Source organism: Coturnix japonica, chromosome 4 (genome assembly GCF_001577835.2).
Source record: "Coturnix japonica isolate 7356 chromosome 4, Coturnix japonica 2.1, whole genome shotgun sequence".
Classification (NCBI taxonomy): Eukaryota; Metazoa; Chordata; class Aves; order Galliformes; family Phasianidae; genus Coturnix; species Coturnix japonica.
Window position 1 is genome coordinate 46082638 of NC_029519.1, and position 14057 is coordinate 46096694.

General features: G+C 40.2%; 1 protein-coding gene across 1 annotated transcript in view; it reads right to left on the reverse strand.

The window, feature by feature from the left end:
• UBA6 (ubiquitin like modifier activating enzyme 6) overlaps nucleotides 1-11831 on the reverse strand; it is a 27744-nt gene extending 15913 nt beyond the window's left edge. The window contains exons 1-13 of the mRNA XM_015861767.2: nucleotides 11717-11831; nucleotides 11307-11428; nucleotides 9869-9936; nucleotides 8921-9015; nucleotides 7979-8007; nucleotides 7076-7170; nucleotides 6667-6778; nucleotides 5580-5660; nucleotides 4875-4997; nucleotides 3700-3823; nucleotides 2379-2482; nucleotides 1566-1628; nucleotides 516-592 (exon numbers count right to left, since the gene is read on the reverse strand). Coding sequence (XP_015717253.1) covers nucleotides 516-592; nucleotides 1566-1628; nucleotides 2379-2482; nucleotides 3700-3823; nucleotides 4875-4997; nucleotides 5580-5660; nucleotides 6667-6778; nucleotides 7076-7170; nucleotides 7979-8007; nucleotides 8921-9015; nucleotides 9869-9909 — 944 coding nt within the window. The 5' untranslated portion in view covers nucleotides 9910-9936; nucleotides 11307-11428; nucleotides 11717-11831. The remainder of the gene's footprint in view (nucleotides 1-515; nucleotides 593-1565; nucleotides 1629-2378; nucleotides 2483-3699; nucleotides 3824-4874; nucleotides 4998-5579; nucleotides 5661-6666; nucleotides 6779-7075; nucleotides 7171-7978; nucleotides 8008-8920; nucleotides 9016-9868; nucleotides 9937-11306; nucleotides 11429-11716) is intronic.
• Between the last annotated feature and the right edge of the window lie 2226 nt (nucleotides 11832-14057).

Genomic DNA, 14057 nt, shown 5'->3' on the forward strand with positions numbered 1-14057 from the left:
CTCTTTAAACGTTAAGAACAGCTCAAGAGTAAGAGCCTCAGTGGAGAAGCGCATGTGTAAGTCAGGTGATTTACACAGTAGTTTCATCTCATTGGACTCAGAGGTATCCACATAAACGACAGCTGAAACAAATTACTACTAATGAAAAAAAACAGAGCCTTCCCAAGCTTTGATTTTTTTGTCTTTTTAAATCCACAAACTGACAGATAATTCAGGAATCATCAAACAACTTCTCCCATTAAACCCCTCCATGTGAAGAAACTGGAACAAAGAACCGCCTTCAGAAGGAAGCATTTACACTTTCTGTAAACCTAGGCCTAGAACTTGCCACTGCTACACTGAGAAAGCCCAGCTACAAAATTAGGCAGGTATTAGGTAACATTCTGCACCTAGATTTCAACTTTTAATTTCTATGTCACCTAAGCACCAGATAGGCAAGAAACCCCGCTGCACATCAAGCCACAGTAGAGATGTGCCTGGTTCAAGGCTTAGCAAACATAAGATTGCTGCATTACCCAATGTTCGGCATGCGACCAAATTTCTCCTCAAAGTGGTTCAATGCGAGCATGGCAATATGGGTTTGCAAAGGTGCCTGTTAAAGACAACAACAGCTGTTGATGTGAACATACTCAAACTGAAGGAGATAAAAGCAACCGTTAATACAAACTGTTCAGCTCTAAAAATGTTAAGTAGCATTAAATGCCAACTTGAAACATCTTCTGCTAGCGGTTTTAGAAAATGGATTTCAGCTTATGAAACACTGCTCAGGAGTAATGTAATACACCTTGTTGAGTACCCACTTCACCCAAGTCCAACTAGAGTCCCCAAAAAGAATTTAGTGCTGAAATCATAAAAAAAAACCACACAATTTTCTTTTAATTAGACATTAGAACACACTGCATTATGCCAAGTCTGAGTACCAGAGCCCAGTATTAATGGCCAACATCAGAAAATCTGAGCAGACAAGTTAGATTTCACATCCTCAAACAAACAAATCCAGAGATGAACATTTTTTTAGTTACTCAGCTTAATGAGTACATGGCTGCCATTCTTTTAAATATTACCAATACTTCAATAAAATTGTGTTGGAGGCAGATACAGGCAGCTTCCTCTTGGATTATAAATACCAGTAAATCTTTTTACAAAGGAAAGAGAAATTGTTCCCACACTCAACTGCTGTTATTTTTTCTATACTGCCTTGGCTCTGAATCCTTTGTATTTATTTTTAATCAAAGCTCATCAAAGAAAAGACACTGTTTCTTTTAAGCATTTATACTGCCATCCATTCATCGAAAACTGATATTTTAAACAGATTTACAGAGAGATGGCTATGAGTTTACAATATAATTTGCACAATTAACAAATAAATTTCTCCAGAAACCTAACTCATAGTGCATGTTTGGTGTGAGCACACAATCTGCCCTACTCCCATTTCATCCTCTAAACTCACATTTAACAACTGCAGAAATTGGAAAGGTTTATTGCTACACACTTAAAGGTGCAGATTATATTCCGTGTAGTTTCAAGCTTACAACACTGACACTCAGATCTCCACACTTTATTACCTCAGGCTTGATAAAATCTGCAACTAGGCACGTTGGATTTGTTAGCTGCTTCTCCAACCGTTCCTGGAAAAACAGAATTCATTAAAGTAACACAGGCACTTAATACAACAATTGCCCCTTCTTGAGAAAACCAATATGCTTCCTGAACAGACTGACATTCTTCTTAGCATTTATACTACTCTCTTCATAACTATGATGAGAAAAGATGCACAAAATAAAACTGAAAGCTTTGTCAGTCAAAAGTGCAATGGATGTTTCACATCACAGTGGCAAGACCCATTTCTCCAACTGCTCTGTGGTCACCTATTGGATATTTTACAAGCAACTGGTTGTGGGCATTTATATCTTCACAACTCACCACAAACAGAAAGCCACTGCTTTGCAGAGACAGGATACAGCCCTGAGCTGGTCGTTCTCATATCAGCTGCAGCTGGTCCTCACTTCCAGCTCCCTTGCAAGACATTTAAGTGCCACCAGGTTCAACTTTCTGCGGGCCCAAAATGGCACACAACACCATATAGCTTGCAAACCCTTTTACACAAGCTCATCACTTGTTCTCAGAAGGCAGACAAGAAACCATATATTTATAGGCTTTTTTGGGCTCCCTGCCATACAGGAGTGGGATGCCCATGTATTATTTTCCTATACTAGCAATTAACTTTAAAGTATTTCTTATTTTCAGTGATTTATTATCACCATCCCCACCAAGTTAAATGCAACCATGAATCGTGTAACCAAATGACCTCCTTAACTCTTGCTTTCAATGCTTACATTATTAACACTGAAGAACCTGGTTTTGCCAAACACACTTACAAAGCAAAACATCTTGGGTGTCTTCACTTGGACAGCTATGCCACCATGCAAGTAAGGCTCCATGTCTGACGTATTTCCAATGCTGAAGGAGTACGGAGACACCACTGAAAAGACGAAAGAACACTGTGGCAGTGACAGACAACACACGCTACAATTCTGCACATGACAAAGCAGGCTTTTTACACTGCCACAGCTTTTTATGTTCTAATTTTTTAGCATGCAGCCTTGCTTTGAAATCATTAACACAGCTGACCCTCCTTAACTAATAGGATTGTCCCTCTCTGCCAAAGTATTAGTCTCACATGATCTATTGTAACATAAGCCTTTTAGAGTAGCAGTCTTTCTAATAAGAATTCTGATGACCACACTCTTTTTTTGGACTGTGCACAGCAGCATCCAGTTTTCTCTACTCAGAATCAGATTTTAGAGAAGACTATAACAACAAATAACAAAGAGACAAGTTCCAACTGCCAAGCAAAGCAAATGAAATCTTTCCTCTCAAACAACCTGGAGCATTATCCAGATTAAAGGAAGCTGACCAAAACATTCTGGTTATTCATGGGACATGAAGACTGAAACCAAACACTAGGTTGTAGCTGATAGGAAAGAACTTAATATAGCACCAGAATTCGCTAAACAAATAAGTCCAGAGAAAGCAGATTCAACCACCCCTCAAGGGACAGCTTTCATCTCAGACCACAAAGTAATTAAAAACAACTGAAAGACTCCTATGTCTGTTCTCCCTTCTTCTCCCCACTCCCCCTCAATTAGATGATTCCTAAGCATCCAAAGGGAACTGAGTAGTAGGCCTGGAGACCTCCATGATGAAAACAAAAGCAGGGTAAAGTGCAATTCATAAGAATTGCTTCAGAAGTATGCTCAGAAACTGAGCGATAGTGATGTATTCCTCTACGCTTAAATTGTAACACAAGCAACTACAAGGTAAACAGTAAGATACACAGCAGCATTAATGTAGTCCAGAATAGTGACAAAAGCACAGGCTTTACACAATTCCCAAAACAAACAAAACCAGTTGTGTCATCAAACTGGTGACAGTAACCTCAAAAGCTGCCAATTACCTTCCACTATCTGGGGGTTTCTACTGCTCCTTAAACAGCAAGGTGAGTTTAGATAAGCTTTACTAAACAGAAAAGAAATTAAGACAACAAAAGGAAGACCTCCATATCAGAAGTTAATTTTTCTTGTGAGCTTACTGTAGATACTGAACAACGCAGCACTCTTCTGGCTATAACAACCAACAGTACAGTGAGCTCACAAGAAGACCAAGAGGCATACTGCAAACCAGTCAGCAACACTTTACCTGTTATCTGGTGTGTGGAGCCATTTAAGCATGACATTCCATTGACCTCCCGAAAGGTTAAGAACTGTCCTGTTTCAAGCCTGTGTGGATGATTTTCAAGGCAAGTGACAATACCAGGATTTGACTGAAAGCAAAAGCAGCAGAGTTAGTAAAGAGAAAAGAGTTTCATTTAAAGATGCCACATGTTATCTAAAAGTTTTTCTGACTACTGCAACTGCAGTTACTAATACTTCCAGCACCTCAGTTCAGCCATACTAGGGGAGTCATCCATGACTATTTTTCCACTCCAGAGAGTAGAAATAGGGTGCAACTAAGCTCAAATAACAGATTATTAATTGTAAGAAAAATAAATGAAAATAGTACTTGCTGTGGCATGCAACCAGGAAAATCCACAATATGCAACTCTCTATGGCTTATGTAGTTAATGAGAGCAATCAAGTCGATCAAAAAAAACAACTACCAGATCATTATGTCATAAACTTCAGATCAAATACAATTTGTTACACAGTCCCTTCTAGTTTGATACTGTTACATCTGGAGTGGAAATATGACAGAAGACTTGCTAATGGATGCACAATGTTCTAGTCTGGACTTCCAAACAGAACTGAGAGGAGCTGAAAACGTTTACATTATAGAATACAAGATCAATTGGATAACCTCTCTAATACTTTCCAATGGAAGTGTTAGCAGTAACATCTCTTCATCGCCTTTGCTTCTGCAGGCTGCAATGATCAAATACATGTCTTCTCAAGGTGGGCTCTCAATTCCCCTTATCATCCCAGTAGTCTTCCTCCATGTGTGCTGCACTTTCTCATTAAAAAGTGGCTAATTTCAGTGGTATTTCAGGGCATTTGGTGAAGACTTAACCTATTCCCACACCAAGGCTACATCCTCTCTGTATTTTATCTCCTCCTTTCTCTTAAAAAGCCTGAATGTTATGATGCTGCATCTTAAGTAACATCCAGGAGGCATCAGCATGTTCCGTGCTATTAGCACTTATTACTGACTGTTATTGACAGAGATATTACAAACATGAAACTTGGTTTTCATTTCAATTCATTTCATTTTCCATTTCAATTTCAGGCTAACAAATTGGAACACACTGTTGGCCATGAAGCCAGTAATGACTTATAATGAAGTGAGGTTATGCTAACACAATTACATCTATCCCTTACTTGTGTTATATTTGAAATGAAGATTTCCTTCGGCTCTTCTCCCGTTGTATCCAACACTTCAAATTCATCACCGAAGTCACAAAACAGACGTGAACATATTCCATACACATCTGCACTGATGAACTACAAAATAAAGCAAAAAATTGTGAGCATCTCAGAAACAGCTCATGCCAAAGGAATGAATTCTCACAACCAACCTTGTCCTAAGCTAACAGAGGGAAATTCTCTTAAAACCTAGTGAAAACCTGTCACAAACACCCAGGCCATTGACTACACAGCACAGCATTAAAAACAGACTTGGAACACTCACTAACATTTCAGAAGCTCTGCACAAAAAACAGGAGTCATGGCGAAAAGCAGCGAAGTACCACCATTTCTACCACAATCACATTTAGTCTCACCCTGTTCTCTCTCAACAAGAGTTATGAGCTAACAGTGACAACTATTTCTTTACCCTAAGTTGTTTTTTCCTTTTTATTTATTTTTTTTTTAATTTCTGTCTAAAGAACAAACCTATGGTTACCCAGATAACATCAAACAAGCACAAAGAACAGTAACAGCAAACTCCCCAAAATCACACTGCGCCACCAGAGTTGTATCTATAGATAACTACATATCCCACAACATACTTTCTCCATTTCTGGAAAGAGCGTGTTGCAGAACCATCACCATATGGTTTAATCACCCATTTAATTTTTCTATTACCTTAATGGGTGGCTGCTGAGCATGACAGAAGTCATTAATCTTCTTCTGCAGCGACAGGCTTACTTCAGTCAATATGACACACTGCAAGCAAGAATACAAACAGAGCTAAAACACCAAAAACAATCAATGCTTTAAGGATGGAAGAAGTAGTAGCAACAGTAAGTTACTCTGGAGTCCTGAACCTCTAAGACTCCTTTCCTCCTCCCCTAACTTAACAGAGAAAGGGGCCTCATGTCAAGTTTTCTCATGTGTGTTATAACAGGTGGGTTACCATTCCACTAGTTGGGGAAGTAAGATGAGCAGGACCAGGAACAGCAAATTCTCACTTATTTACTGCAGCTGTGAAACAAAACCTAATTACACTAGTCTAGAAAATTATACATCATTTCTGAAAAAAACAAAAAACCCATAACTCTTGATTTTTAATATCAGCAAATGATAACACTGATACATCCTAGCACTAACCAACTAACCAGTGCATAGCAGGAAGTCTGCGTAAGATTGACACTCTTCTGAAGTTTGGGAAAACATCAGGTTATAAAGTATATGCACCATGTCCCATTCAGCTGTATACACCTTATTATAGGTGAGACACTCAGATTATTTGCTTAGCTTGGGTATAACCAATAACCACAAAGTATGAGATCCCAACTCATCCATCCTAAGCCAAGCACACAGGCAGGAGACTGAAAAAAATCCTCATTCCACTACAGAGTAGTTTACATTTTGCTAGTTAGGTCCATGTGTATGTACATAAGCTAATTAAAGAGAAAGCTGCACAGAATACAATGCACAAAATACACATAGAACATACTACAATATAACTGGAAAAAAGTCAGTTTTGTCTTGTAGATAAGAAAAACATTCTATCTCAAGTAACTACTTATTGTTGCAGAAAATTCTGTAGTTGACATGAAATGGTAGGAACAGAAACAGTTTCAGTCTTGAAATCACAAGCAGGATCATTTAAATAGTCCAAACACATCTTTCCTTCAATCATCTCAGAATGTACTTGAGAATTTGTTTCAATTTCATTTACTTATATAAAAAAAGAACCAGTTGTTTGTTCTGTTGAACAGTGACATACCTGATATTGCTTTAGGAAAGACAGATCTGTGCTTTCATCTAGTGGCATGGTCGATGCTGCTACATGCACATATGGATTAAGTTCTGCAATGTGATGAAGAGTGGCCTCAGCTCTAAAAGAGAAACAGAATTTTTATGCATTTACAAACTGAATTTTCTAAACTGAACTTCATGCTACACACACCCTACAAGAGTTCCTAGCAACAATCAGAAACTTATTTCTTCACATTAAAATTCCCAGCAGGTCTGAGGAAAAGAGCTGTATCCAATAGACAGTAGTACATGCTGGCATTCTGATGGCACATCACAGCCATTTTCCCTAAGCTTGCAAATGCACCCTGGCCCTCACTACTAAGTTTGCCTTAAAAGTGAGATATTCCACTTACATTCACCCCAGAGACTTGACCAACCTGTTCCTTTGACTGACTATGTCGTCTTCGTGGATGAAGAAGTTGATCCCTAAATCCCATTTTGTGCATTGTTTGGTGTCATGAACTGTAAGAGCCTAAAAAGGAATTTAAAAACCACACTTATTGTGTTAGCATACAGAAAGATGGATTAAGCCCCATACAAACTGCTGTTAAGACTAGCATCACAGAAGGTCTGGTTGTAATACATATAGGAATGAGCTCCTCCAACCTCTTTGCCAAGAGAGCTCTTCCTGTTTGAGACAAAGGAATGGATCTGGAAGACAAATGTCATTAAACATTTTCCTCCCAGCTTGCAGAGATGAGAACATTGAAATACTAAGGATTGTTTCTGCCATACCACAATTAAAAAGCAAAACTGCAATCTGTAATTGAACAAGCTCCCAAAATTATTATGGCTTTTTTAATGACTGGAAGAAATAACGTAAAAAGGCTTCTCTAACAAAATGAACCCCAGCAATGCAAAAGCAGTTGTAAGGTTAAAACACACAACCATTTTAGATTCTATATAAATGGATTCTGACAGGTGACTGAATAGGAGAACATTTTTAAGAGATCAGCTTTTGTGTTTACACCAGTCAGTGTTATGAGAGACAAAAGCATTCAACACCTTATCAGCATTTCTCTGAAATATTTCACATAAACTATTTCAGAATGCTTCTACTGAGGATCTACGAAGGTATGAAGACTCTCAGACGTTCACAGCAATTTGAGACACACACTGTACCACTATGACATTCTGACTACAGAAGTTTTTGTAGCCACATCCTCATATCTTTTGCAGTCTGCCCACAGAAAGGCAGTTTCAGAAACTGAGGATTAGCTTGCTCAGTGGTGCTGCCCTTTTCCCTCCCGCTCACCCAAGAACAGGACTGCTTTACATACCTTTACGCCAGCCAGAATTATATTTTTGGCTAAAAAAGATTTAAAAAAAGAGGCTGTTAGAGATCTCTCAAAGCTCTAAGTCATGTGGGTGGACAGTAACAGTGTGTCATTCCTAAGAACTTCACAGCTTAAGGGTTTGTTTACTTTTATGTTTAGTTTAAGCACTCTACACCACCACTAAGAGCAGAACAATAAGAGCAAGGTTAAAAAAAACAACATTACATTTGTCATTCATCAGTAGCTCATCCCACAAATGTGATTACAGAGATGCTAATGACAACAAACAGCAAAACCTCACATACACAACCTGGCATTCAGTGCAGAGCTCCACTAAAGGCAACTGAAAGGGTAACAGCCCAGGTGTGGGCAAGACTTCTCTTAACTGTTTTTTAAAGAGTAAATGAAATGGTTATGGGGCCTCCTGCACTGGTGTAATTATACAGTTTTAAACCAAATTGCATCTGTTCCCTCTCCCCTCATGTCCCCATTTCTTGTAAAGAAATAGTTTAGTCTATAGATATTCCTATATTAGGTTTATTATTATTAGGTTAAATACTCTCAATTTTCACCCAAAACATGGCATTTTGGGTAAAGCCACCTGCACTGGAAGCACATTTTCAAGTAGAATTTAGAACTTTGTTCTACTAGAAAGATTTTTAGACAGAAGCTCTCAGTCTTTCTGTCATCTATGGTGGTGTAGGAAACTATCGTGGTGTAGGGAACCTGCTTTGGCAGGGCATTGGACTCGATGATCTCTAGAGGTCCCTTCCAACCCCTACAATTCTGTGATTCTGTGGTTGTATGCTACATACAGATCTTGAACATATATTCACTCAGATATCTCAAACATTCTTATTACATCTTAAATAAGCTTTAGAAGCAAGCTGGGACAGTACGCTTAGGTTGCTTATGTCTGCTTACATAAATGATACCCAAACTTACCAATCTCCACGCCAAGACCACCTACACCACTTAGGAACACATGGGACTGAGCCATCTTCTGCATTGCTGTGTCTCCAAGAACATACCTCTGCCGACTAAACCAAAGATAAATTCAAATTAAAACAAGACACAAACAAAATCAAGAGCAAGGTAAAATCATTTCAGTTTCCACAGCCATTCCCGTCCTTCTGGTGTCCCATTCAGCTTTTACTCTGCAGTACTACCTTCTGCAGAGGAACGTGCACCAGCAGTGACAGGTGCACAGCTATATTTACCAGTTTTCCACTCAACAAACAACTAAGAATGCAACATGCATAGTCTGAACTCCACGCTGGTTTAGGAAATAAATGTGTATCAAATGAACCCACAATACAAATAGTAAAATGTATTTAGTAGAGTGATTTTCAATTCCGTGTTTTAGAGGGAAAAAATGCTTTTTGTTTTAAATCAGTGCAATTTTTTTTTCAGGACAGTATAAAGACACTTGAATAACTCCTGAAGACACAAGAATTCCTTCCGTATCAGAAATATTCACATCAGGAAGTGCAGCAGCTTTTGCAATCAGACCCAGAGCTCTGAAACAAAGATTGTTTCCAACCACAGAACTCAATTAGAACTATTTTAAGCACCATCACCTGATGGAAAATGATTTTTGTGAAACTTGGGTCAAAAGTGAGCAGCTCAGTTGGTGCCTTATTTATTCAGCACACAAAAGATAAGACTTCTGGTTTTGTTTGCTTACGTGGTCAGCTTCTTTTTAATAAAGAAACTTCTCTTCCCAGCACATTTTTCTAGAGGTACTGTTTGTTCCAATACAAATACTGTAAACCAGCATAAGTAGGCATACCTTGACCTAACAGGCAGTAGCCCCATCTTTCACGTTAACGTGTGTAGATCTAAGAGCTGCTGAAACATCATGAACAATACTTACAAATCAGATACCCTTACCTATACAAAGCATCGTCGATTTCCATAGAGTCTGCTGCCATGATGCAACGTGATTGATTTGCACTAAACTGGTTAGAAAATAAAGAATATAGTTAAAATAGATTTCAGCTTGCCATCTTCCCTACCACTTCCAGTTATTCCGTTGAAAATCTGAGTTAAAAAAAAAAAGTCACATTAAGACATTAAGAAGATACTTAACTAAGAAATCAAATTAAACAGTTCAAAAGAGTTCTAAGTACAGAGTACGCGCACTGTTAAGATCTTCTCATTTTTCAAGTTACCAGCAAGCACCAGGACTATGAAGAAGCTCTGCCACTGGAAAGGTTGACATGCAAATTCATGCAAACTTTTTCTTTTTAATATGATGAGGTTGGATGGGGCCCTGGGCAACCTGATCAAGTGTATCTTTCAGAGGCTGACAACCCTGCCCATGGGTTCTTTGAGGTCCCTTCCAAACCAAGTCATTCTATTTTCAGTCTTTTGTTATGCAGGATTGGAATTTGACTCTTCTGGATCCCAGAGGAACTGCCACCAAATACAGGAGAAGCAAAACAACCCCCATGTTTGACCCAGAGCAACAGTATCCATCACAGCTAAGAAAGAACACATACAAGATCCCCACAAACAGACATGGAAACCAATAGATTCTTAGGTGCAGCTTACAATCCTTGCTCCTAATAAGAGTTGAGGCAGGGATACATTGGAGTACAGGCCACAGATTTGAAAGCTGCTCAGCAGTGTGGATACTAGATTTCACACGTTAGCCAACACAGAAGGCATTTAGCATGTAGCGCTTTCCATCATTAGCCACTTCAGCACTGCTCCTATGCTCTTACAGCAAGCACTGAATATAAGCAATATCAACATCAGCAGATGATCCTAGGAATGCTCATTGACAGCCATTGCCTGTGCTCAACCCAATAGCCATTTGTAAACAATGAGAATGTGCAAGGAACATACAAGGTTTGCCATACAAACTACAAAAACACATTTGAGAACAGCTTTTCCAATACGTATTTATCTACCACCAGTTGTACTTCCTGCATTCTCTGTTACAGCACAGAGCTGCTACCTGCATGCCAACCTTGTTCAGCAAAACAAGTTTAGTTACTCCAAAATTAAACTTTGTAGTACTTTAGTCAAACGACTCTAGGACAAAACTTTGCTTACGTATTTCAGCACCCAAGTCATGCTTTTCATCTTAACTGAGCCCATTTGAACCTCTTTCAAAGAAGGACTGTGTTATGGGTCCTTACCAAGGGCTCACTGCTTAATACCTTATGCTTCTATTCCTTCTCAGCCTCAGCTGCTTACAAGAACATAGTTCACCAGAGACAAACTAAGAAGCTATGTCTAAGAAAGGAAGGCTGAGATGCACTGAAGAAGGACAAAAGCTCAGGAGTCGGGGCTTTCGGTTTAGTTTCACGGTGCTTCTTACCTGGAAGTTGCCAAAGGCTCAGCTAACTACTTGCTGCTCAGCAGGCCGGGGCAGCAGGGAGGCCTGGCCGCATCCCACCTACCCAGGGTTTCCGGAGGCAGATCCCGGTAGATGCAGACTCCCTGTTTGGTCAGCGGAGAGAGAGGACACTCACACCCGCTCTTACCAACCCTATGGGTCAACACCGAGCTAGAACGGCACCTCTCAAAGGTATCGACACAAATCCAAAAGGGGTTTAAACAAACCCGACCCTCCCCGCGGCCCTCCGATCTTCGGGCATCCCCACGGCCACCCCTCGCCTTGAGAGATCGCTGCCAGAACCCCCGGGGCATTCCCTCGGCTCAGGCCGCACACCCGCCTGCCCACCCCGGGCCCCCCATCATACGCCTCGACCCACAGCCCGCCCTCACCGCGGCGGCCTGGCACTGCGAGCAGGCCTGCGTGCTGCCGGGGAACAGAGGCAGGAAGCCGGTACCGCTCCGCCTGCGCCGACATGAGGGGCCGGGCTAAGGCCGCGCCGGGCGGCCCGCCTCCTGCTCCGCCCCGCCGCGACATGGCGGCCGCGAGGTCAGCGTGCTGTTCGCTGTGGGGCTCAGGCTTCTGCTCTCACGTGGTGATTTGCAACTGAAAGCTTTGCAACTGAAAGCTTTCGGGGGTGTTTTTGTCCTTTTTGTTCTGTTTTTACTCCTGTTCTTCAAGCACCGTGCTGCTAATAAATAAATCGTAATTTAAAACAAACAGACACGCTGTACACAGTTTACATGACGGGTTATTTCTGAGCCCTGCCCTTCAGGTGCTGTCTCCACACGGTGCAGGACCAAAGCCAGCAAAAATTGGCCTATCAAATGTAGACCAAATTTATTTAAGTGGGGGGTTGGTGAGAGAAATGTTGGCATCCTCAGTGTATGCTGTATGGCATCTAAAGGTACAAATCTGGCTGTACAAAGGTTGACCTCATGTTGCCACAACCCCCTGTCAGGCGGTTGTACAGAGCCATAAGGTCTCCCCTGAGCCTCCTCCAAACTGAACCACCCCAGCTCCCTCAGCTGCTCCCCATAAGATTTGTGCTGCAAACTCATCTTAGCTCTGTTGCCCTTCTCTGGACACACTCCAGAGCCTCAATGTCTTTCTTGTAGTGAGGGGCCCAAAACTGAACACAGTACTCAAGGTGTGGCCTCACTAGGGCTGAGTACAGGGAGACGATAGTGGCATTTGGCCAGTGCAGGTAAACTAAAGCAAGCTGTGTCTACTGCAGCCTCCACAGAGCTCTGGCACCACTAACTCCACATCGCCTTCTGTTTGTATTTCTATTTGTATGTGGCTTTTTTTTTTTTTTTTTTTTTTTTTTTTTTTTTTTTTGCCATCTCTTCCCAGTTTCTGGGTTCTGGTTTAGACCCTGATACTAAGAACCCTCCTACCAGGCTGGTGACATCTCCCTTCAAGTCCCCCTTCCTTCAAATCCCAAGTTTTTATCCTTTTTGTGCATGCACATCTGCTACGTTATTTTCAATTACATTGGCGTTTCTATCTCACATGACTGGTACATGACTGACTGGTATATGACTGACTTGATCACCTCAACCAAATAATGGGTGCAGCTTTTGTGCTAAGTCATTAAATAAGAATAAGAGTGGCTGGACAACACTCATCATTCAAACACAGGCCTTGCTTTGGCAGGATTATGCTGAAGGTAGATGCCCACTAGATGTGGGTTTCTTACAACACAGAGAGAAGACATAGACAAACTTCCTAGGACCACTAGAGGCCACTACAAGCCTAAAATGGTGGACTGCAAGACAGGATAAACCAAGAAAGCAATGCACGAAGAAGAATGTAATTCATACTAGTAAGGCAATTGATATTTAAGGCTGGAATTTGCTTTTCAGCTTCTTTGCAAAAGACCCGAAGTCAGAGTATACAAATAAATATAAAATCAATTACATTACTTCGATGATTTCAGGAGCAATGCACATACTTTGTGAAAGGAATTAAATGGATAACGACTGAGAAAGGAGTGAAGAAAAGTTTGAAGATGGCAAAAAAAAAAAAAAAAAAGCTTTAGTTTTGCCCCTTTGATATTTTTTCTCAGTGATTTTAATTTGTGGTTTCATTCCTTAAAAGCGAGCACGTTTCTCTCTCTGTACATATATCTAAGGTTAAACTAACACTTATTACTTTTAAGGATGTATCAATCAAATGTGTTATGAAAAATAAAAAAAAAAAAAAAAAAAAAAAAAAAAAAGTAAAAAGATTCTGTTACATACCCTGTTTCTGTCCTGGTTAATGTACTCTTGAGAATCACATCACCTCAACATGCAGTCATTCCAAATAAAGCAGATTTTGTGTAGGAACACTGAACACTGAAAAGCCCTTTGCCTAAATGGAGAAACATTAACAACCAGTTAATCTTGTCCATCAGTTCATCAGGAATAAAGCAGAGCCTAACGGTCAATGAAATTAACCCCATAAATTCTAAGCCCAACTGCCAAATAAAACCAGCAGTTTCTGCTTACCATAGAAGTCAAAGAAACTGGTTCCCAGACACATAAAAAACAATTACAAACCCAAGACCTCAGTTATATATATATATAAAGAAAACAATAAATAGAAAACAAAACGATCCTTTGTAGTTGTACCAGATTAAAGTAAGCTATAGTTTTTGAGACTGGCAAAAGTCAGCGTTCTGACTTTCTGAGGCCAATCATTGGTACCCTGCTGTCGTATTGTAGATTCATTCTGTGGGCAGGTATT